Source organism: Rana temporaria, chromosome 1 (assembly GCF_905171775.1).
Source record: "Rana temporaria chromosome 1, aRanTem1.1, whole genome shotgun sequence".
Classification (NCBI taxonomy): domain Eukaryota; kingdom Metazoa; phylum Chordata; class Amphibia; order Anura; family Ranidae; genus Rana; species Rana temporaria.
In genome coordinates this window covers 185,948,249-185,973,822 of record NC_053489.1, presented here as the reverse complement: position 1 = coordinate 185,973,822, position 25,574 = coordinate 185,948,249, and the positions used below count along the sequence as shown (strand labels likewise).

General features: G+C 43.0%; 1 protein-coding gene across 13 annotated transcripts in view; it reads left to right on the top strand.

Moving 5' to 3' along the window:
* NCOR2 (nuclear receptor corepressor 2) overlaps positions 1–25,574 on the top strand; it is a 599,120-nt gene that overhangs the window by 539,171 nt on the left and 34,375 nt on the right. For 8 of the 13 annotated variants that reach the window (XM_040347353.1, XM_040347357.1, XM_040347354.1 and 5 more), the window contains exons 36-41: positions 5,515–5,619; positions 5,737–5,902; positions 6,801–7,207; positions 21,342–21,485; positions 22,133–22,266; positions 24,412–24,590. In XM_040347353.1, the coding sequence (XP_040203287.1) occupies positions 5,515–5,619; positions 5,737–5,902; positions 6,801–7,207; positions 21,342–21,485; positions 22,133–22,266; positions 24,412–24,590 (1,135 nt within the window). Of the gene's footprint in view, positions 1–5,514; positions 5,620–5,736; positions 5,903–6,800; positions 7,322–21,341; positions 21,486–22,132; positions 22,267–24,411; positions 24,591–25,574 lie in introns of all 13 variants that reach the window. The other 5 variants (XM_040347350.1, XM_040347349.1, XM_040347347.1 and 2 more) reach the window with 1 other exon arrangement.

Sequence of the window (25,574 nt, the reverse complement as noted above, 5' to 3'; positions counted from 1 at the left end):
GGCGGGTCAGTGGCTTAAAGGAAGGGGCGGCCCTTCCTTGTTTGTTCCATCAATACTTTGGAACTGAGGACATAGACCAGAGTGGCAGCACGGGGCGCCGAGGACACACAGTGGCCAGAAAGGATATTGCAGTCTTCAGAGGACTGTTTTGTCAAGCCTAGAAATAGGCTGTTTCTTTTCCATCTCATAGTTTTTCTTTGCAATACTACTCAGGGGGACAGAATGTTTTTTCTTTCCTGGATTTGAAACAAAAACGAAAAAAAAAAAAAAAAGTCATCTAGGGGAGAGGAAGCATTTTTTTATCCCCCAAACAGGTGTTTGGACAATTAACTTTTATAGTTCCAAATACCAATAGGTAGCAGGTGTACCTCGGTATTGTACCATGGTATGCCGCTGTTTTCCCTACAGGGAGCCTTGGGGCCATCGGGATCTGGGGCTGGAGCTGACGCGGGTCAGTCCAGCCCTAAGATGGTCACGGAGGAGGTATTACTCACCTCTTTAAAAGAGATGAGAAAAGCATGGAAAAAAAAAAAAAAAAAAAGATATCCGCAGCTATGCGGGGCAGTAAGCGGAATAGATCTCCGTCGCCCGAGCGCGGACCCTCAGAAGAGGAGGTCCTTTCCTCAGGGGAATTGGACGACCTCTTGGACACGGACCAAGTAGGTTCAGGGATCGAAGACCCGGATACAGAGGAGTCTGGGGCAGTCTCCCTGAGGGAGAGCTGGTGGATTCAGGGATTGTCGGACTTGGTCCATAGGACATTCAACTTGCCAGTACCAGATCTCCAGGTATCGACGGTTTCAGCTTTGGGCTCACTGAGGGCGCCTCAAAGCAATGCTGTGTTTCCGATCCATCCTCTATTAGAGGGAATTTTGTTCCAAGATTGGAACAAGCCAGATAAGATCTTCTTACCACCTAAAAGGTTCTCTGTCCTATATCCTATGGAAGAAAAATTTTCCAAAAGATGGGCTACTCCTGCAGTGGACGCAGCCATCTCATGTGTTAACAGATCGTTAACATGCCCTGTAGAAAACATACAGGTGTTCAAGGATCCAGTTGATAAGCGCTTGGAAGCACTACTTAAGAACTCCTTCACTACTGCAGGGGCAGTAGTACAGCCAGCTGTGGCTGCGATTGGGGTCGCTCAAGCATTATCGGATCAATTTAAGCAGATGCTTAAACTTATTCCGGCCCAGCAGGCAGAAAAATTTTCGGATGTCCCTAAGGCCATATGTTTTACGGTAGACGCAATCAAGGATTCTATCCAGCAAGCGTCACGTTTATCGTTATCCCTTATCCATATGAGAAGACTCTTATGGTTAAAAAGCTGGGAGGCTGAGCCCCCATGCAAGAAGCTCCTGGTAGGGTTCCCCTTCCATGGAGGACGACTCTTCGGAGAAGACCTAGATAAATACATTCAGACCATTTCAAACGGCAAGAGTACTCTCTTGCCAACTAAGAAGAAGGTTCAGGGACCTGCGTTTAAACGACAGTATTCCCCTGGGCAGGGGCCCTCTAATGCCAAGCAGTATCGACGGCCTCCTGCAAAAGCAAAACTTCGGCTTCAACAGCAGATCACAAGGACAGGCTGTTAGAGGCAAAAGGCAGTGGTTTCGCAAACCAGCAAAACCAGCCCCCAAGCCAACCTTATGAAGGGGCGCCCCCACCCACGAAGGTGGGGGGAAGGCTGCGACTCTTTTCAGAGATTTGGGAAGCCAGCATTCCCGACGAGTGGGTACGGTCTTCCGTGGCCACAGGCTACAAATTAGATTTCCTAAGGTTTCCTCCTCCTCATTTCCAGAAGTCGAGGATTCCAAACGATCCGGAAAAGGGAGCCGCATTAAGATCGGCATTAGATCATCTACTTTCCCAGGAAGTAATAGTAGAGGTACCAGTCCTGGAACAGGGGCTGGGTTTCTACTCCAACCTATTCATCATCCCAAAATCCAATGGAGATGTCAGGCCAATTTTGGACCTAAAGATGGTAAATGCATATCTAAAGATCCGCTCATTTCGGATGGAATCCGTGCGGTCAGCAGCTGCCACACTCCAGAAGGACGACTTCATGGCGTCCATAGACATAAAGGATGCCTACCTTCATGTTCCAATTTATCAGCCACATCAAAGATATCTACGCTTCATGGTGGCTTCGCGTCACTTCCAATTCGTGGCGCTTCCCTTCGGGTTGGCTACGGCCCCCCGGGTGTTCACGAAGGTCCTAGCTCCAATCCTAGCCAAACTAAGGATCCAAGGGGTCACGATCCTAGCATACCTGGACGACCTCCTAGTCATAGATCACTCGTCTCCCGGCTTGGAGCGAGCAGTGGCCCTCACGGTCCAATACCTCGAGAGGTTCGGCTGGGTCCTAAATCGAGAAAAGTCAGCTTTCCAGCCCACAAAGCAGTTGGAATATCTCGGCATGAGATTAGACACAGAACAACAAGGAGTGTTCCTACCTCTGAGGAAGGTAAAAGCCATCAAGGAATTAATCCTACTGGTTCTAAGCAAGAAAGAACCGACTATTCGCCTATGTATGAGGTTACTAGGCAAGATGGTGGCCACATTCGAGGCGGTACCATACGCCCAGAGCCACACTCGCATCCTACAGGCAGCCATCCTGTCAGCATGGAGCAGAAGGCCACAGGCCTTGGATATCCCGTTGCCGCTCTCATCAAGAGTCCGACAAAGTCTGTGTTGGTGGTTAGACCCTCAGAATCTACTGAAGGGGAGGTCTTTCAGCCCAGTGGCTTGGAAGATAGTGACCACAGACGCCAGCCTGACGGGCTGGGGAGCAATTTTGGATGGTTGCACTCGCCAAGGTACTTGGGCAAAGCCAGAGAAGCAGTTGCCCATCAACATCTTGGAGCTCAGAGCTGCTCGACTAGCCCTCAGGGCTTGGACGTCAAAATTGCAGGGGTTCCCGGTGAGAATTCAATCAGACAATGCCACGGCCGTGGCACACATAAATCACCAAGGGGGAACCAGGAGTCAAACCGCTCAGAGAGAGGTGAGCTTGATTCTTCTATGGGCAGAGGCTCATGTGCCCTGCATATCGGCAATATTCATTCCAGGAGTGGACAACTTTCAGGCGGACTTCTTAAGCCGCCAGACTCTATGGCCGGGGGAATGGTCTCTGCATCCACTAGTCTTTCAAGCACTCTGCCAAAGATGGGGAGTGCCGGACGTGGATATCATGGCATCGAGACTCAACAAGAAACTAGACAGGTTCATGTCCCGCTCAAGGGATCCGATGGCCTGCGGAACCGATGCGTTGGTTTGCCCTTGGCATCAGTTCAAACTTCTTTATGCGTTTCCCCCGCTCCAGTTACTACCCCGCCTGCTGCGCAGGATCCGGGTGGAGCACATACCAGTCATCCTGGTAGCTCCAGCATGGCCCAGAAGGGCATGGTACTCACTAATCTTAAGGATGGTAGTGGGAGACCCTTGGACTCTTCCTCTACGGCCAGACCTGCTATCGCAAGGTCCGATCCTCCACCCTGCCTTACGGCATCTAAATTTGACGGCCTGGAAGCTGAATCCCTGATTCTCAGGGGTAGAGGTCTGTCTCAGAAAGTAATCTCTACCCTAATCAGAGCCAGGAAACCGGTCTCTAGGGTGATTTATTACAGGGTCTGGAAGGCCTATGTAGGCTGGTGTGAGTCCAAGCGATGGCTTTCTCGCAAATTTACCATCGATAGAGTATTAAGTTTTCTCCAGCTAGGAGTGGATAAAGGATTGGCATTAAGCACAATCAAAGGACAGATTTCTGCTCTGTCAGTGTGGTTTCAGCGGCCGCTGGCCACCCACTCGCTGGTTAAGACCTTCCTTCAAGGGGTCTTACGTATTAGACCTCCAGTTAAATCCCCGCTTTGTCCGTGGGATTTAAATCTTGTTCTGTCAAAGTTTACAGAAACAACCGTTTGAGCCGTTGGCTGATATTCCTTTGGTTCTACTGACAAGGAAGTTAGTATTTTTGGTTGCCATAGTTTCCGCAAGAAGAGTTTCGGAGCTAGCGGCCTTATCCTGTAAGGAACCATATCTTGTTTTTCATAAGGACAGGGTCGTTCTCCGCCCTCATCCTTCCTTCCTTCCGAAGGTCATATCCAGTTTTCATTTGAACCAGGATTTGGTATTACCATCCTTCTTCCCTAAACCTACTTCCAGAAAGGAAGGGTTGCTGCATACCTTGGATATTGTCAGGGCCATGAAGGCCTATCTTAAAGCTACAAAGAAGATCCGGAAGACAGATGTGCTGTTCATTCTACCGGATGGGCCCAAGAAGGGGCAGGCAGCTGCAAAGTCCACCATTTCTAGGTGGATTAAGCAATTAATCACTCAGGCCTACGGCTTGAAAGGGTTGCCTCCTCCAGTATCATTAAAGGCTCATTCTACTAGAGCCATGGGCGCCTCCTGGGCAGCACACCACCAGATCTCTATGGCTCAAGTTTGCAAGGCGGCAACCTGGTCTTCTGTCCACACGTTTACAAAATTCTACAAGTTGGACGTAAGAAGGAATACTGATACTGCCTTCGGGCAGGCAGTGCTGCAGGCTGCAGTTTGAGACCCTCGGATTCCGGGGGCTCCTCTTGTTCGAGTTAAATTTAAAATTTTTTATTTTTCTCAACTAAGTTGGATTTATTATGATTTGAGTATATCTCTAAATTAAATCCTTTTGTCTTGGAGATGTTCTCCCTCCCCTCATTGTAAGCATTGCTTTGGGACATCCCATATAGTAATGAATGCCGCTCTGTGTCCCGTGATGTACGATAAAGAAAAAGAGATTTTTAATACAGCTTACCTGTAAAATCTTTTTCTTGGAGTACATCACGGGACACAGAGCTCCCACCCCTCTTTTTTTGAGGACCATTTTGGGAGGCATACTGCTTGCTACAAAACTGAGGTACTCCTCCTGTGGGAGGGGGTTATATAGGGAGGGGCATTTCCTGTTTGAGATTGCCAGTGTCTACACCTGAAGGTACTCCATATAACCCATATAGTAATGAATGCCGCTCTGTGTCCCGTGATGTACTCCAAGAAAAAGATTTTACAGGTAAGCTGTATTAAAAATCTCTTTTTTTTGACCGAAGGATAACTGACCGATGGCACCCACAAACGATCGGTTTGGACCGATGAAACTGTCCTTCAGTCCGTTTTCATCGGTTTTGACCGACCGTGTGTACGAGGCCTTAGTGTTTGCTGTGTTTGCTAGCCTTCAGTTTAACATCTTTTGTGCCCAAAAGGTTAATGACTTTCCTGAATGGACAAGAAAAGAAAATGTTTTGCAAGATCCTTTTATTCCAATTCCATTGAGACATGCTGGTAGTAAGAGGGGTTATCCTGGACTGACCTTTTTTTGTGTGCAGTGTCCTATCCTCCTGTAGGCAGCAGTGTAACCCAAAGGTTAGAGACTTCCCATTTCTGTCAATGGATTCCAAGAAAATCATTTATGGTGAAAATTCTATTTTACTGTGTTTTGTTTGTGGTTCTTTTACAAGGATTACATTTCTGTTACAGCAACAACCACACATATGACCAAGCAGACCTCAACAAACTCTGACCGAGAAAGAGAAAAATCAGTTCTAACAACGACAATAGAACATGCGCCAATATGGAGGCCAGGTAGGTACTTTTTTTTGTGTTTCATCTCTTCTTTTCCCGTGGTAATGGCTGCATTGAGTTTGCATATCAAGGAATACTGCAGATTAGCCTACATATTTATTCTGTGTCTTTTTTTAGGGACAGAACAAAGCAGTGGACGGTTGTCACAGAGTCACAGCCACCAGCACTCCCCGGCATCCCCACGGACACATGAAAATGTCCAGCAACGTCCCAGCGTTCTTCATAACACGGGTATGAAAAATCTCATGACCGGCGGAGAAAGCATGGCTCAATCTGTATTACGGTAAGAAGCCTTATTGGCAGAGTGCATGGGAATGTAGGTGTTTAAAGCAAACATTTGCTCTACTGTATGTTGTGATAGAGAGGTATGTATGTATGTGAATTGTAGGGTGATGGAGGTCTGATCAGAGCTTTGAGTCCAATGCTTGCTGTGCAGCTGCTAGGTAAAAAGTTGGTAAAAAGGAATCACTGGAGCTAAACGTTTACTTTGAAAATCGGGAAAATTAAATTTCTGTATTGTACTTTAACACTACATCTCCAGTTCAATAGTCTGCTTGTGTGAAATATCCCTATCGGATGCGCCTGAAATATTTTTTTTCAGGCAGACTTGATCAGGCCCTCTACCGTTGACACACCTGCCAACATCCGATCCGCTAAAGACAGATGGATGGGGATCAGTTCTCCATCCGTCTGGTGAATCGGATGACAGAAATGGACCGCCTGGCTCTTTCCATCCCACTATCTGGCCACCCGCTAGAGAACAACTGGCTGTTTCCAAGTCTGCTCTGCATAAGTGGAGCAGATACTGACCTGTCATCAGCCTGCTAAGCGGGGATCAGCAGACAGATTTCCCTGCTGAGCAGGTGGATCTGCTGTTGGAGTCTGCCCCGTGTGAAAGGGGCCTTGGATAGTTCTGGGACCGAGTTCTGTTTCTCAGACTCCAGGGACTTTTAGATGTTCAGACCAGTGATGGTTTCTGAGCATGTATCCCAGCACATTGGAAGACCAAGGTTCGAGACCGATTCTGAAATGCTGTCTTTCAAGCAAAGGTAAATGCAAATCACACACAAAACTTGTTTTTCTTTGTGTGACAAGTTAGAGTGCAGAGACAATTCAGTGTACAATATTCTAAAATGTTTTTTTTTTTAATTGAGTAAAATGCTTGTTTTTTTCCCTTTTAGAACATCCTCCAGCTCTTCACCCATTCGGTCCTCTGCACAGTTTTCCTCTTCGTCTATGCGTGCCACTAGTGAAAGAGAAAGTTACCAGGCTGCAGAAAATGCTATGCTTCAGAAAGAGCTTGCAAGGACACGAGAAGGCAAAATTGAGCGCTCGAGAACTGAAAACTTTTACAATTCAAAGTTGCCACCAGCAGCCATTGAACAGACATCGCCAATTAAGAACATGGAGTCCAGGCCTCACCCATCAGCTGTGGCTAATTCAGCTCACCAGTATAACAACGGACAGGGGAAAAGCCAACCTCTTCAGCCCCTGGACCAGACAGCAGTGCCAGCCAGTGAGCAGCACAATAGGGACAAGACCCCAAATAAACCCTTTTCCATGCAGGAACAGGAGCTCCGATCACTCGGTAAGACCACCATGACCGCGGCCAACTTCATAGACGCCATTATCATGCGTCAAATTTCTTGTGATAACGGGAAGCGAGAAAGACCCTCGCTAAATACCAGCGCCAGTAGTGATGGTAAGACACACGGGAGCAGGTAGTGCCAAGCTTGTAGCCTATATATATTCTTTCTTCATATTTTATATTTATATACATATATATAACTATAGTGTATACAATTAAAATTCTTATACACATCTATGTTATATATATTTATATAATTTTTATTGTTTTGCTTTTGGTTTTTATTGCACGTATTGGTGCTTGGCTGATTGGCTTTTTTCAGCTTCCCAGTTTGTTTTTGTTTTGTTTGTTTTTTCCCACCGCACACAAATCATCTGTCTCTGATTATTAATTTTACTTTTTTTTTTTTTGTGTGAGGAATAATGTTCATCTCTTTTGTGTTCAATTTGTGCTTGGCTGACTTTGTTCAGTTTAAATTGTGGTATTTTAATTTCAAATCTTTGAAACAATAGCTTTGGGGATACATTCCTTGATGCATTGTGTTGTGCCTCCCTGAGAGAATAAGGGTTATTTTTTTTTAAATAACTTTTATAATGTATTCTGCGGTTTTAATTCTGGAGCCATCTCTACAATATCCCTCATATATTGTTACAAATCGTATGTATTTGTTGTGGTTGTACAATTACGTATTTGAAAAATCAGCCTTTTAAATGAGATCATAGAAATCCAGAGGCAGCTCCCAAGAAATTGTTAATTATGGCAAACTTTTTCTGGGTTTTATAGTAGTGTTTATTGTGATGAATAGGCCAGCTTTACCGTTTTATGTGCGTTTTAATATTTTGACTTGGGCCGTGTGTAGACAGGCTTTATTTTTTGCATCAGAACTTACTTATAATTCCAATCAAATCAATGGGAATGTAGAAGCAGGTTGATGCAGCTTAGATGGCTGTCAATTGTAGGTCAGAAAGAGGTCCACTTCAGGTTAAATGCACCTGTTCACGGATGCTGAGTGATCTGATGCCTAAAAAACTGATCATAAATTCAAGCGGACCTAACCTGGAAGTAAGCTTATTGCCCATCAATCTTATTGAATTATTCATTTATGAATAAATGTTGATGCAAGCTATCAGGTCTTAGTAGATTCGGCATACATATGGCTTTGGTCTGCAAGCAGGAAATCCTGTTTTAGAAGAAAGGGTGAAAACTGATTAACATTAGGGAAGGTTTTTGTGGGGTGATGTTGTCAGTGGAAAGGTAACGGTTAGTATTGAGGATACAGGTAGCGTTTTTGTGAGAATTGGGATTACAGAGGTCCTGCATTGTAAGGGAGGCAATGATCTGTCCACAGCCCAGAGCACTGGAGGACAGAGGGAAACTGAATGAGCCGTCTGCTAGAGGGTCAAAGGGTAAGGTAAGTAAAACTGCTATTTTAACTTCCCCTAGACATAAATTAACATTTAAGCCTTACAGTGCACAATCGACTTTAAAGGGTAACTCCACTATCATGGGCAAAAAAATAGCAAATTAAAAAATAAAATATAGCATATACAATTGCGACACAAGTCATATTGTAATTGAATGACCTTTCCTTTTCAATCTGCAGCTCTGATTTTTCTGTAAATGCAATGCAATATGGCTACCTGGAGGTGTTCTGTACATAGAATGTATACAGAACACGCCCCCCAGTTATGTCATTTCCTGCTTGTGTGATTGGCCCACTGATTTTACCAGAAATCTGCAGTAAGATGCAGGTCAGATTTTTGGCATCCCCTGCAACAAAAATGTCATTTTTAGCAAGATATTCCCAATAGGAAATCCCGTCTAAAGGGATGCAGGCCCAGCAGTTTTCCTCGTTGGAGCTCTTCATTCGCAGCATCTGATTGATAATTGTTAAACCACTCCCAAATAGATTCACAAACCGATTTTTTTTTTTTTTTTTTTTTTTTTAGAATAACAAAAGGTAGGAATCTGCACAAAGTTTGTTAAAATCCTTGTATTTCACAGACATCACCAAGAGGGGAATGTTTTTTTCTCAACAAAAGTGGAGTTGCGCTTTAAGGATTACCAGCAAATTCAAACCAGTAAACAACGTCCAGTAAATCAGCTGTTGACTTGTATTCGTTGGTTTTGCTGGCTTTATCTTTGTTGCTTGGACCTGCAATGTTTCCATACCTGTGCACTCACACGTCGGTTCTTTGGCCATGTGGTTATTGTGCAGCATGGCTTCAGTTTATTTAAGGGTTACTCGGAGGGTTAATGTGAAGGTTGTTGAGGTACATTTTTGGGTTTAGATGCTCCTTAAAGAGGAAGTGCAAGGATTTTTGACACCCTAGGCCATAAGTCTTCAAACTACGGTCCTCCAGTTGTTTAGGAACGACAATTCCCATCATGCCTAGTCATGTCTGTGAATGTCAGTGTGTTGCAATGCCTCATGGGATGTGTAGTTCTTAGGGTTGCAACTAACGATTATTTTCATAATCGATTAGTTGGCCGATTATCGTTTTGATTAATCGGATAATAGCCTTAAAAAAAAAAAATCATTTAAAAACAAATTTGGGCCAATTTGTTGTTGGGCAGATTACAAAACACAAATTGCAGCAAAACACATTACATGCTTTTCTGCAGCCTCTCCATTGAAGTATATTGAACCCAAAAAACAACAAATAGCACTGTTTCGCGTTAAAAAGTCCTTGCCTTTTCCAAATAAGCAGCAGCTGAAAAAAAAAATCATGGATGTGAATGTGTCCCATAGGAAAACATGTAAATGAACTGTAGTGTGTTTCTACAAAAAGCACCAAAAAACAGAGGTGTGAACCCAGGCCTGAGATGTTTAGTAACATAATGGGGTTAGAAAAACTAAAATAAGTACAAAAAGAGCAAATAATCGCTACTGTAAGGGGTTAATTTTTTTACTGTGGGACAGTGAAAGTAATATTTACAGTAGCGATTTGCTTTTTTGTACTATAAAGGGCTAATTTTAGTTTTTTTTAACCCCATTATGTTACTGGCCGATTAATCGATTATGAAAATTGTAATCGATTAAATTCATAATCGATTAGTTGTCGATTAATCGATAAGTTGTTTCGGCCCTAGTAGTTCTACAACAGCTGAAGGGCCGTAGTTTGAGGATCCCTGCCCTAAGCGAAACCTTGTTTTGCTGCCCCTTAGCTCGCCTCCTGACTCCATCCCCTTTGCCCTGCCAATGTATACGGTAGAGTTGGAATGGGGAAAGGACTGGTGCTAGACTATTTTGCGCCCTAGGCAAGACTAGAAGACTAGCTACTTGCACCCCCCCCCCCCCACAAAAGTAAAACTACAAAATTAACTCAACGATTCTAGCACCAGAACTCCTGCGTAACACTAAACTGGTGATCTGTAGGGACTTTTCGTATGTTCGTCTATGAAACAACAAAAAACTTCAGTATCTTATAGATTGTGTGGGGGGGTGTACAGAATACAGGTGTGGGGCAGGGGTGTACAGTATACAGAGGGCAGGGGGTGTACAGTATACAGGTGGGGGGCAGGGGGTGTACAATACACCCCCCAGGCACAGTTGGTATGCAGACAGCTATGTAGGGAGGTCAGTGTCCCCCTGGCAGTAGGTCCTCCTATCAGACACGAGGCAGTCAGGTTGTGTGGAGAGGTGACTCACCGTCAGGCAGAGTATGATCAGTGTGATGAGTACATAGCCCCATCCCGGCTCCTCGCATCAATGGACACTGACTCCAGTCTTCTTGCTGACCCGAACCGTCCAACCCCGCCTCCTTCGTGATGCCATACAATTCTGCCCTTTGGAGTTCGTCATTCGTCTTCCCCCCTAATCTGGACGGAACAAGACCCCGCCCCCTGCAGATCACCTTCTAAGGAGTTACTGAGCGATCTGAGGGAACCACGAATGAGAGCGGGGGTGACTGACTAAATGAGGGGGAGGATGTCAGAAGAGGCTTAGCAAGCCATCGTGATTCCGGGGCTCTCTGGTCTCAGACGATTATTTTCAACACCCCTAGCAGCTGTGCACCCTAGATGACTGCCTAGTTTTCCTAGTGGTAGCACCTACACTGAGTAAACTGCTGTATTTTTTTTTCTGGCCTGCAAAGTAAAGGCATAATGTGTTAGTAGACATTGCATACTAGCACATTATGTGAAACTTACCTGCAAATAAAGCCCTCCACCAATGTGTTGTTATAGCTGGAGGTGGCAACCATCTTCACCTATCTTTCCTCCAGGTCTGTGGACTTTGGCTGTGTGACTGGGAGCCGCCGGTCACAGCACAGGGCTCTGAGGGAACAGCACGGGTTGCCGTTCCTTTAGAGCGCATGTGCCAATGACGTCATCAGTTGCACATACAGTAAATATCTCCTAAACGGTGCACGCTTAGGAGATTCTTACAGTACCTATAGGTAAGGTATTATGTAATGGCCAACAAAGAAGCCAAATATGTTTTGAAAGCTTGCATCTTTTATAGCTTAAAGCGGAACTGTGGACAAAATCCACTTGCATGGCATGACATGCCATTGCAAGCCCGGAAATTACATTGAAATGGTAGCAGTGACATGATCACTGTCCTTAGCTTGTGCAGTGAGCAGGTTTGTGGGTGGGATCACCTACTACAAGCTGCCTGCAGAAAACTACAGAGGGGCAGATACAGGTCCAGTCACCCTTCATAAAAGGAAAGTAGAAGGTACAGATCCTTATTACAAGAAATGCTTACAGAAAGGGAAAGTGCCAGTGTTTTTGTTTTTTTTCATGCTGGCTCATAGCATAGATCTGGAAGAAATAGACAAAGGACCCTAATGGCTAATTCACACATAGTGCGATGACATGCATTTTTCGTGCATTATAAAATGCTGGTCACCCCAAAGACACACAGAAAACAATTGTTTACTATGTGTTTCATTCATACTACAAAGCAATTTTGAAGCAATACAGCTCAGAAGCAACATGCAGCTGGCAATATAGAAGCCCTAAATGCCAGGATGGTACAAAACCCCCCAACATTTCTAGTTTTGTTAGAAAGTAGATAGTCCAAGGTATTTGATAAGAGGAATGGTCATGCCATTTTGAATACTTGAGAGGATTTGGTCTAACAAGTTGGTTGCTTCTGAGGACTGCTTCTTGGTGACCTCTCTTGACCAATTGGATTGTCTCACAACTTGATCTGGAGCCCAGACGTGGAGGTCCCATATTTTGGTGGTTGCACCATAAGCCATGTTGACTCACTGAGCATATGCCCATTTGAGTCCTCTCACTTTGGTAAGCCTCCTCACTAACCGGTGGTGGTTCTATTGTCTGTGTCTTCACTTCAACATTGATGTCACATGGAAACTCCCTTTTTTTTTTACACCATTTGTTTTCACCATCCATTCAAAGACTGTTATGTTTATGTTTTAAAACCACCTTTATATGATGGCACATGGACTTTAGTTTTTGTGGTCATTGCACAAGTGTACATTAGTTTGTGTGTGTATGTGTATTTTATATATATATATATATATATATAATATCATTTTTTGAGCGCTGCGCAAAAATTTTACTTTTCACATATGCCTTGATTTACACTTGTCTTAGTGTTGTGCTGGCTGCTATTAGATATGTCAGCGCGATATACACCAATGGGTGCAAATCTTATGGAATTTGTTTGGGCAACTGCCCTTGTATGTCAGTTTATATAGTGGAATAGCCTGATTGACTATTTAAGCCAAGAAGTTGTAGGAGGAGCCTGTGATTTTCAGTACATAGCTGTAGATTTCTTGGCATAGAACAGAACCAAGCTCAAAAATTTTTTTGTGCATGCTTACTGAACTACGCCCCTGTGTGAGTGAATGTTTGTCAAGATATACTTCTTTTCTGGTACAATAATTTTTTTATAGAAATACGTTTTCTGCAACGAGGGAGACTATCATCCTCTATATAACCAAATATGCATTGTAAGGGATTACAAACATTAGGCAGTTGTGTGAGCAAATTATTAAAAGCAATAACCACAGATCAATAGGTGGTCACTCCCAGACCTTATAGAAGAACATGCCATCCATGGATGAGTATTTAGAACACATAGAGGAGGGCAACTTACCCAGGAGGAGGAGGAGACAGGGAATATAGTACGATCTGTAAAGAAATTGGGTTTGGACAACCTTACCCCTAGATGAAATGACAATAGGAACCTGTAGAGGAAGAATTTTCTGCCATTTTTCCTTCGTGAGATTTGGAAAATCTGCTCTCCGGTGAGATTCCGTAGTCAGAGGTCTGTCAGTTGTCAGTTGCGGAATGAAGCGGAGAAAAGTAATACGTGGAAAACGTAGGTCACAGAGATACGTTGGTCAAGCCAGATTGTGTCGCTGAAGTATGTCATAGTTGTAAATACTGACATAGGCTGTGGAGGGAAGACTATAGTCCCACTGGAAATCTAAAATGGAATGAAACATACCTGAGGTGAATAAATGGGTATCTAATTTCACTCCATGACTAGACCAGAATAATCCGACAGTCTGTTGAAGAAATTCCCTTAGCCGTGGATTATGCCAAAGAGGAGCATTAATGGAGTACTCCCCTAGCAGCCCCAGAGGTAAGTAGTTTGTACCGGTTAATACTTAACCTATTTTGAGGCCGCTCCGGTCCAGTCACGTGATCTCCCCTGTGGAGGCTGCACAGCAGAGGAGAAAGCACACCAACAATGGCTAGTAAAGCCATGAGTGGTGACGTCACCCATAGGCTTCAATTGCCCATCCATTGTCGGCGCTTCCTCCTCTCCCCTGCAACTACAATGGCTGACACAGGAGATCACATGACTGTACTGAAGCAGCCTGAAATTAGGTAAGTATTTACTTAGTTTAAAGGTTAGTTGACATAGGTATTAGGAGGGGGAGGGCTAGTTGGTTGTAACCTGGAATTTCACTTTAAGCTAGCCAGTAAAGGGCACTACTTAAAATCCATAATTACTTATCAATGTTGCATAGCTTGGTTAAAAAAATGCACAAGTCCATCTAGTTTAACCATTAAAACAAATAAAAATATCATACAATCCCATATACACAATCCTATACCCAGAGTTGATCCAGAGGGAGGTGAAAAACCCCAGCAGAGCATGATCCAATTTGCAACCGCAGGGGAAAAAAAATCCTTCCTGATCCCCTGAGAGGCGATCAGATTTTCCCTGGATCATCTTTACCTATAAATGTCAGTACCCAATTCTATTATGTACATTTAGGAAAGAATCTAGGCCTTTCTTAAAGCAATGTCTAACACAGTTTTTCACAGCTACAAAATGTGTGCTTGAATTTTAACATAACATTTTCAGCTTCAAATGCTACCTGTAAAAAGGTTTACCGGTAATGCTTATACTTGTGCTCCCTCCTATAGCTCCAAGCCACTATATATTGCATTAGGCATTCCCATTTTGTAAAAAAAAAAAAGAATAAATAACTGGCGCATGCTGCTGCTACTGCCGTAACTTTTCCTGACTATGACCCAGATATAGGCCCCCAATTCCTGTGTGTGTCATTATCATAAGACAAAGTTCAGCCAAAGTGCAGTAACTCCTGTGTCCTGATGATCCCAGGAGAGACTACGGCATTTGGTGATTCCATCGCCTCCAGGGGATTAGCTGCTCTCCTATTTATGCAGATTGTGGGTCTAACTGCTGGCAGATTGCAGTCACTCTGGGGTGACTTGGCGGCGTGTCCTCACTGTGACATTTTTCAGCAATATTCAACATCTTATAATCATGCCAAGCGGTGTCCTACATTGCCTGCTCTGGTTCTAAGACTGTCTGGTTGTGGAAGTTAATAGCTGTGCAAAATGTCCACTGTGTGTGGACCTTCAAAACTTCTTATAGATTGCAGCCTAAGTGCATGTATAAATTGAATTCTACTGTAGAAGTAATGGAGTCTTTGCCGTAGTGCATATGGTTCTGATGTCTGCTAACAGGCTACTATAAAATATGTATATTTTTTTTATACAATAAAAGCGTACCTTTTGGAGATTAAATGTCTCTACCATCCAAGTACCTTGAAAAAAGTGCTATTTTTTATAGATTAATTTAATCGGGTTTCTCATATAAATTAGTGTTTTTTTAGGAATCTATTTTTAGTTTTAGAATAAAAGTAAGGATGTACATATCTGAATCTAATCAAGCAACCAAGACATTTTGATGTCCTGAAAAGGCAGTGTGGCTTTAACCAAAAGGTGTCTGCAGTTCTCTTTTATTAGTTAGAAAACCCTCCTCTTCCGGCTCTAGTCACACCTGAGCGTTTTGAAATTTTAATTGCAGCAAAACGCGATACATGTTTGCAATACTATTATTTTTTAGTATCACCCCAAATGATTTTGTCGTGATTGTAGTGCGACCAAACGTATAAAATTTGTGGCAAATAACGCAAGCCAATCAAGCTTGGCTCCGTGCCAAAATTCCTTATAAGAACTTTTTGGACCTGTGTAGAACGGAAACATTTGTTTATTTTCAGATTTGTTATGTTGCCTATTTTGCTTCGTTGATTTATTTTGGAATTTTGTTTATTTTCGTTAGTTAAATTTTGTTTTGTTTTTACATTTTTCTAGCGAATTCCAAATTTTTTAAACTATTTGATAATTTTTGGACCAAAATGAATTTGAACGATTTGAATCCTGTGTGAAGAATAGCTCGTTGTTAAGGAGCAGGCTGGGAAGCCGGATGCCGCATCCTTGGCAACCAATGACTCATCAGAAAAAAAAACAGAGTGGGGTCCTCCCCCAGCCCTTAGGGTCTGGTATACATATTAAGAGGAACCCCATGCCAAAATAAAAAAAAAAAACCTGCTTTGAGAATGCAGGGAAGGGGGAGTCTTATCGAGTGCCCCCCTACCTCCTGAATCGTACCAGACCAAATGTCCTCACCCCCCTCCCTTTCCTGGCCTGCATGCTTGGATTAGACTCTGGTATGGATTTTGGGGGCTCACACCATTTTTTTTTTGGCGTAGGGTTCCTCTTAAAATCCATACCAGATCTGAAGGGCCTGATACGAGTTTGGGACGATCCCGCACTTTTTTTTTCCGGAATTTTCTATTGCCGGGATCCTTCTGCTTACATTTCAGCTCTCAGCGGGTAAGACCGCTGACAGCTGATATGTCATCAGTTGTTAAGGACACGGCGACCGGCTTCCCGACCTGCTCTTTAACCAGCTATTCTTCACACAGACATCAAATTGGTCAATCATTTTTCGACCAATTCAAATTTGAATTGTTCAGAAAATCTGGAATTCGGTAGAAAACAAATTATACAAAACAAATATTAATAAATTTCAATGAAATTTGTTACTATTTAATACAGAGGTTTGGATAGATCTGATTCTCAACCAATTTATATTCAGACCAAAATTAATTGCACGCCTATAGATTTTTTGGCGTGTTTTTGGAGTAGAGGGTGGCCCATTTAAATGAATGGTGCCACAAAAAAAAAAAAAACACGAACAAAGCTCAAAAAAAAATGTGGCGCAGCAGCTGTCGCCGCAGTACACTCAGGTGTGAATGGAGCCTTGTGTTTTTCTACGTTGCTACTGGGGCTTGATTTTGCTTATTTCTCAGCCAACCTGTACTCTATCCAATAAAACTCCCTTAAAACCCCATGCACACTTGCAAATGGGACCGTTTGCGGTCATGAAATTGTGGTATATAAATTAAGGAGAGACTGCAACCATCATAAAGAAATGGCATTTTACTGATGACTTGCTGGCAAAGGGAGTAGGATTAATTGATAAAGGTGTGAAGGAAGAATGTTTGCCTTACAGAAATCTTCCTCATAGTCTTTCTTTTTACAGAAAAGGAACAGTGCTGATTTTTAGGGACAGCCGTAAACCGAAGTAATTATTCTTAAAAATGGCAGATTAAGCCCAGTGTTTTTACTGCATTAAATAATATAGTCTTTATTAACCTTGTCATGTTTAGAATTTGTAATCTATTCTTTTAAGTGAATGTATACATAGGCAGTAGCGGTTTATTTCACTACTGAGTTACTCCTAGTGTTTCTTGAGTCTGGTTTAAAGTGGAGATCCACCCTAAAAAAAAAAAATTACACCAAAATGCTGCAAAACAAATGAAAAACACATTTTTTTTACTTACCAGAAATTGCGGCTTCTAGGCGGATCTCCCTAATCTGCCTCTTCCTAGTCCGTGGCTGGTCTTCATCCTCGTGTTGTCTTCTGGGGAAAGGGGCGTGCTGCCTTTTGGGAACTGTGTGTATCCCAGAGAGCAGCCGCCCATTCATACAGCGCCGCGAGACTCGCACATGCGCAGTAGGGAACGGGCAGTGAAGTCGCAAGGCTCCACTGCCTGTTTCCCATAGTGAGGATGGCGCCATCGGGACCTGCCTCGATCGAGGTATCGGCCTCGGGGGGGGCGACTTCGCGGGCGCCTAGGACATGCAAGTGTCCTTATTAAAAGTCAGCAGCTACAGTGTTTGTAGCTGCTGACTTAAAAAAAAATGGTTACTATAACTGCTTATAAAGTGTGAGCTGTAGTTTTGGATTCAATTTTAGTGTCTGCTAGTACATCTAACATTCCCCTCTCCCAGACTCGCAATGCTGCTGTCCAAATGTGTCCCTTCATCCAGTGTGAGGGCAAGCTGCAATATATAAACAAAATTGTTTTGGGTTTAATAACGCTTTAACCACGCATATTGAACCAAGGGCACTGGATACAATCTAATTCTTGTAGTGTTCAGCAGATCCTGTAGTGTTCATTCAACAGCTGTGATCCATTTCCATTGTGGGGAAGGATCCTGGGCACAGATGAGACCCCTGTGTACAGCTTTGTTTACAATAAATGGAGCCCAGATGTTCTAAAGAATGATTGGTCTATTAACATTACATGAACATAGGCTGGATCAAGCAAGTTCCTTTATACAATATAAAATATATATATATATATATATATATATATATATATATATATATATATATAATCTCTGATAGGTAGCAAAAGTTTATGGATACCATTGCAGATGTCCACCATGCATACGTCCTAGGAAATATAGAATCATTAGGCTATGAAAACATGTATTCTCAATATTCCAAAACACTTTAAGAGGCTCAATTAACTTTTTCAGTATTACTAAGGCCTACTTAAAGTGACTGTAAACCTTCCTTTTAAAAAAATAAATAGAAAAAATAACAAACATTCCTATACTTACCTGCTCTGTGCAATGTTTTTACACAGAGCAGCCCAAATCCTCCTCCAGGACCCTCCGCTTAATTGGGCGCCCGCGCCCCCCACAGAAAGACACTTTCCCTGGTGGCAGCAATGCGGGCTCTCTCCCAAGTCCTGCTGCCTCGGCCCGGCTCCCATGTCACAGAATTTGATTTACAGCGACGGGAGCCAATGGTGTCTGCTGCTATCAATCTGTCCAATGAGGAGAGCGACAGTGGCTGGAGCCGCTGCGCTCGTGCACATTGCTGGGGTTGATCAGGCTCGGGTAGGAAAAAGGGGAGGGGGAGGTCTTGGGGACAGCTGCAGCACAGAAGGTTTTTCACCTTAATGCACTCTATGCATTAAGGCTTTAGAGCTGAACTTTAGAGAAAACTAAAAAGCTTCCAATGGGGCTATATCTGCACTGCTAGGTTTAACTGCTTGTTCAGTCCATGGGATGTGAAAAGGACTTCTCTGATCCTCTGCTCCCCCAACAAATGGCGCTTCTCTCTGTTCTGGAAGTGGACTGTCCCTCAATGTCCTCTCATTCAGTGCATGGCTACGGTCTGTAATTCGGTCTTAGCCAGAGCATAGGGGAGAAGAGGCTGTGGGTCCAGTCTAGCAGCGTGGAGGCGCCTGAAAGAAGCAGAGGATCAGGTAAGCAAAACTGCTTTTCATGGCTCCCCTAGATGTAAATGAGCAGTATGGGTACAGGCCCCACTGTAAGGAAGGATTTTTATTTTTCTGGAATTCGGCTTTAAAGAGCATTAACAGATGAGGTTCACCATAGCATTGTGACTAATGGCAGTATTCTCTTGTGTTCCGGTGCCTAACCACTTGCCGACCGCCACCTGTACATAGCTCATATACGTCAGCAGAATGGCACAGCTGTGCAAAGCAACGTACCTGTACGTTGCTTTGAACTTGCAGTCGTGTGGGCGCACGCTCCGTGAGCGTTCCCGCAGGTCCCGCAGACTCGATTTCCACCGGGGTACCCTTGATTGTCTCACGGAGAGGCAGAACAGGGGGATGCCTATGTAAGTAAGGAATCCTTGTTCTGCCTAGTGACAGGACAGTGATCTACTGCTCTCTGTCATCGGGAGCAGTGATCACTGTCGTGTCACTGGTAGCGCACCCCCCCCACCATTAGAATCACTCCCTAGGACACACTTGGCCCCTTCAGTACCACCTAGTGGTTAACGCCTTCCCTGCCAATGTCATTTACACAGTAATCGGTGCATTTTTATAGCACTGATTGTTGTATAAATGACAATGATTGCAAAATGGTGTCAAAAGTGTCCAATGTGTCCGCCATAATGTCGCAGTCCCAATAAAAATCGCAGATTGGCGCCATTACAAGTAAAAAAACAATAAAAAAAATTACATAAAACTATCCCCTATTTTGTAGATGTTATAACTTTTTGCGCAAACCAATCAATATACGCTTATTGGGATATTTTTTCATTTTTTTTACCAAAAATATGTAGAGTACATATTGGCCTAAACTGAGGAGAAAAAAAATTGTATTGAAAAAAAGAAATGGGAGATTTATTATAGCAAAAAGTACGATATTGTGTTTTTTTTTTTTTTTTTTTTATTATTATTGTTGCTCTTTTTTTGTAACTAGTGCAAAAAATAAAAAAAACACAGAGGTGATCAAATACCACCAAAAGAAAGCTCTATTTGTGGGGGAAAAAGGACATCAATTTTGTTTGGGTACGACCGCGCAATTGTCAGTTAAAGCGACGCAGTGCCGAATCGCAAAAAGTGCCCTGGTCAGGAAGGGGGTTAATTCTTCTGGGGATGAAGTGGCTAATAAGCATAAGTGATATGTAAACCCAAAACCTAATGCCTAAAACAAAACAAAAAAGTATTCCTTATTTTACATTTTTATTTAATTTAGAAAAGCCCCTCTAAAGTAACTTGAATGGTGAAAAAAGTAGTGATGAGTCCTTTGCCCACATCCCTTTTAAAATTGGCCCCTTTCCCAATGTCAGAAAGTTGAGACGTATAAAGGTTACTAAAGGAAAATCCACTTTGCACTACAAGTGCCCTTGGAAGTGCAGTCAATGCAGATCTGAGGGGAAGATCTGAAATGAGGGGAAGCTCTGCTGATTTTATTATCTAATTATGTGCAAGCTAAAATGCTGTTTATTTTCCTTACGTTCACCCCTCAGATCTACAGCGACGGCACTTCCAAGTGCACTTGCAATGCAAAGTGGGTTTGCTATTGGTAAATAAACCCCATAGTATATGTGTGCTTACTCATTGGAAACAATGGAAGAGGGGAAGGAGGGAGGCGCACCTACGTGTAGTATTAAGACACAATTTATTGCACTTACAGAATGGAAGATAATTTGAACAATAAATTGTGTCTTTTAATACTACACTTAGGTGCGCCTCCTTCCTCTTTTCCATTGTTTCAGAGTTCCAGGATACACCCTGGGGATGGCTGTCACCTGAACTATGGCCTATTGATCCCCATTTGTCATGGACAACACATGCCTATAAAAAGGACCGTCACATTTGTTGCCATCGCTGCAAACCTAACATTGTGTATGCGCTGGTTTGATTTTGATTTCTAACCTCTACATACAGCAGCTCATGACACTTGCAAGGGATGTCACTGCTGACTTGAATATTTCATAATTAATGACACTGCTGCAGACCTGTCCTGCTTTTTTACTACTATCAGTTTCAGTTACATTTGTACCTGTTGGCATCTTCCATGAACCATGACCTCAAGAAAAGGTCTAGCCATACATAAGCTTTCTGTATGCAGGCCTGTGCCAGGAGCTCCTATGGTTTGTCTTAGTGGTAGCATCATTTCATTGAATTCTCTTTATGGATTCCAATATTCAGAGGAATGTTGGCCATCAAAGTGAAAACATTTTGCACAGCTGCATTGTAGTGACCGTATTTAGAGGCATGTCGATGTAGATTGGATTGAAATACTTAACCTCTGTACATCTGATTAGGATATCCAGCTGGGTACAGCCCTGACCGGCACGATGCCGTTAGCCCTATGAGTTCTCCTCGCATGCCTCATGAGAAGCAAGGCCGGCTTTCAGTGCAAGACCCGGACAACGCACGCATGGAGCTTGAATCCCGACACAAACAAGGTGATTGAATGTACACATACATTGCAAATATATAGCTGCATGTATGGTATGCTGATAAAGTGGAACGCCAGTCAAAACTGTATTTTTTGGAATATTTGTATAGAGAATGTAGAAGGATTAGAACCCCTGACATATTTTTAACCCCTTTACACACTGTAAATATTACCCTTTCTCTGCCCATACCATATACAGAGGATACGTTAATATGTGTTCTATGTGTACACATCACTGATCCCCCAGGATCTGCTGTAATAAGTATAGAGTGGGAACTTTTATTAGTAAGTGATACTACTACTGTACTGCTCTGTAGGCAATTAAATAGGATGGAAGGTTATAATGAAAATGAATAGTAACACTAATCACAAAATGTTTGATAAAAAAAGAGGCAATCTAAATTAGTAATATAGGATTACTATCAACAGTTCATATTTAAATTTGTCAGATCCGTTTTTTTTTCCCAAGCACAGTACAAAGGACAAGGAGACAACAGTTGAATACAAGGGAAATTAAGATTTTCCGATCCATGTAGAAAGGGGTTCCTTTTTTTTATTATTTTTTTACGTTTGGTTACATGATGGACCAGATTAACTATGTAACTATATGTGTAATTGTAAATATATCTTCTGCATCTTTTTTTTTCCAAACAGTGTCTATGAAGCAGCATTTATCAGAAGGACATCTGCGGCAGAAAACTGATGGCCAGCAGTCCCCTTGTCACCCGTCCCAGTCGGGGTCTCATATGAAAAGTCAACGTGTAGTCACCCTGGCTCAGCATATTAGTGTATGTGTTACCTTCTCATTGTTATCATGAGGAAAGCAAAGCAAGTCTACACCTGAGCTGCTCATAGGAAATGTAATCTTTTCTAGCCATTCTAGCTAAAACTGATCTGTGATTGATTACGCTAAAATACTATATGGTTTTGCCGTCTCTATCAAATGATGCACTCCTTCATGCAAAGACATCTTCTATGCTTCTGCAACAAGTGCCATCCCTATTCATCTATACAGCTTGCTGCATGCCTACTAGAAAACACGCCTGGCAGAATTAAATGTGAGGTTTAAGCTTTCACCCTCGTAATGCTACTAATTTAGCTGCAGAAGTTTGAGAATCATTACCGTATTTATCTGCCTATAGCGCGCACCGGCGTATAGCGCTCACCCCTAATGTAGAAGGGAAATTCCTGGGGGAAAAAAAATTAATTGCTTACAGTTTTGGTGTCTTGCCCGGCGTCCATCGGCGGCCTTGTCCGGTCCGGCATCCGTCTGCGGCCCTGGTGGTGTCCTCCCAGCTTCTCCCACGCTGTTCTTGAGCCGATCCCCGCTTCCCGCGCTGTGTTTGAATGCCATCGCCAACATATACCGAGCGCAGTACACTCGGGCACGCTCGGCTCCTCTCGCATAAAGGCTAGGAGACGGCACAGGGCGTGACCGCGAGAGGAGCCGAGTGTACCTGAGTGTACTCCGCTCAATATATGTCGGCGGCGGCGTTCAAACACATTGCGGGTATCGGCGTATATCGCGCACCCACGATTTTCCCCTGATTTTAAGGGGAAAAAAGTGCGCGGTATATGCCGATAAATACGGTATGTGATCTGATTGGATTTGCCCAGCATTGAAGTCTCAGATTACTTTCATAACAGACCTTGGCCAATCATACGTTGGAAAAGACAGTCGGCCATACTGAACTATTACGCCTCCCTGTATTAGTGCACACGTTTATCCTTGAGCAATATAAGCATAGGTATCTGTGAAAAATATATGAGTCCACAGTTTTTTTCTGCATCTTTAACCACCTAATGCTAATCCGCATATAAGGTGAGCAGAACCCTGTTTCTCTCATTGCTTTCTGATATGAAGGTCAACAATGTAGCCTGCTGTACTCCAGGGTACAGAATAACGTGTGTCTATGAATCAGGCCTAATTTTAAACCTGGTCCTCCATGGCCTGGATTATAGTTTGTTTTGTCATTCATTACGCGTTCATGCGCTACTTCCTTATTTATCTGTTCAATGTCGCCCCTGCGTGGGCAAACCACAGCTTGTTACAATTTTTGAAAATCCAATAAAATATTAAAACAGAAAATAAGGTGAGCAGAAGGTGAGCCTAATTTAATCTACTACCTCAGTGCTGATTTCTCAATTTTGGGTAGAAGTAACTGGGCTCATTCTCTGTTCAGGCAGAGAGAACTTCTCTTACCATCCTATTGGTATGTGATGGATCAAAGCAAGTAGTCAAAAGGCTATGGGGGTTATTTACGAAAGGCATATCCAATTGGCACTACAAGTGCACTTGAAAGTGCAGTCGCTGTAAATCTGAGAGGTAGATCTGAAATGAGGGGAAGCTCTGCTGATTTTACCATCCAATCATGTGCAAGCTAAACTGCTGTTTTTTATTTTCCTTGCATGTCCCCCTCTGATCTAAATCGACTGCACTTTCAAGTGCACTTGCAGTGCAAAGTGGATTTGCCTTTCGTAAATAACCCCCTATGTGTCACTTGCCTCAGGTTTCTCTAAGTCTACTTTCACACTGCTCTGTTGCATATTTTTTATGTGTTTATCTCAATGGGGAGGTGTGTTTTTTGTGGGGTTTTGTTTTGTTTTTTACTAAACATACACCAAAAATGCAGAAAGTGGAACTTTGAAAAACACAACGGGCCCACAACTGACCAGTGTGAAGAGTTCCATAGGATTTAATGGTCATGTGTTTTTCTTTTTTTTTTTTTACGCAAAACTAAAAGAGACTGATCAGTGTGAAAGCAGTATAAATATTCAAACTTTGGAAGTGAGCTGTGCAACTTTCAGAAGAAAATAAAAAAATGAATGTTTTGATGTAGGAAGATGTTCATATATTAATATTGAAGATGATGATGGATTCCCTAGTTGCAATTCATAAGCTAAACACATTTTTTCTTTTTTCCTACATCCAGGAGGTCATTACGCAGGATTACACAAGGCACCATCCACAGCAACTACACCAACAAGCACCGTTGTATTATGCCGGCTGCCCTGTGCTGGATCTAAGGCAGAACCCCACTGACCATGTCCTTCAACAACAAGAAGCTGGTCCGACTGCAAGGGCATCTCCAGGAAGCTGTGGAGAGAAAAGGTGAGTGGATTCCATGGAGAGGAAAGCTGCAGGATATAAGCAGAGTTAGCAGGAAAAGGTCTATGTTTAGAACTACCCGCTACTAAAGGGGAGGTTTAATCTTTATTCCAGCTGTAATAGTTTCACCTTTCTTTTCTGATGCACACATCAGTGTATACACTGCTGTGTTTTCCAGCTGTATTGCTGTCTGGGAGTATTTTAGTATAACCCCGTTTTAAAGCGATAGTAAACTCTGAAACTAAAAACAAAAAATATTCTCACTGCAAGGTAAAGGCATAATGTGTTAGTATGAAAGACTTGCCTTGAAACAAAGCCCTCTAGTGGCACGCTGTCACTGCTGCAGAGGCTTCCATCTTCACCTGAACTCCCTTCCGGTTTAGTGGGCTGCAGCCGCTTGAATGGTCAAACTGCAAAGACCTCATATCCACCATGGTGCAGAGCTCTGAAGGAACGGCACAGGTATGCCGTTTCTTTGAAGCACATGCGTCGGTGACGTCACTGGCTGCCAATCAAGCAAATATCTCCTAAACAATGCACATTTAGGAGATATTTATTTAACCTACAGGTACAGTGGGTATAGAAAATAATCACATTTTGTTGCATTGCAGCTTGAAATGAAGGCAGACACAGTTTTTGTATTATCCAGCTGTATTTATAGTGCAGAGTTGGGGAAAAAAAAGGATCACCCCCTTGTGTCAGTATTTTGTTGAACCAGCTTTTTGCTTTAAATGCAGCCTTTAGTCTGTTGGGATTCGTCTCTACTAACTTTGCACATCTAAACTTTGCAATATTTGCCCACTCTTCTTTTCAGAACTGCTCAAGTTCAGTTAACCGTTTGTGGACTGGAGACGTCATTCCACAGATTTTCAATGGGGTTTAAGTCTGGGCTCTGACTAGGCCATTCACCTTGTTTTCCTTCAACCACCTTGTGATCATTTTTGCTGTGATCTTTGGGGCATTGTCATGTTAGACGATAAACCACCT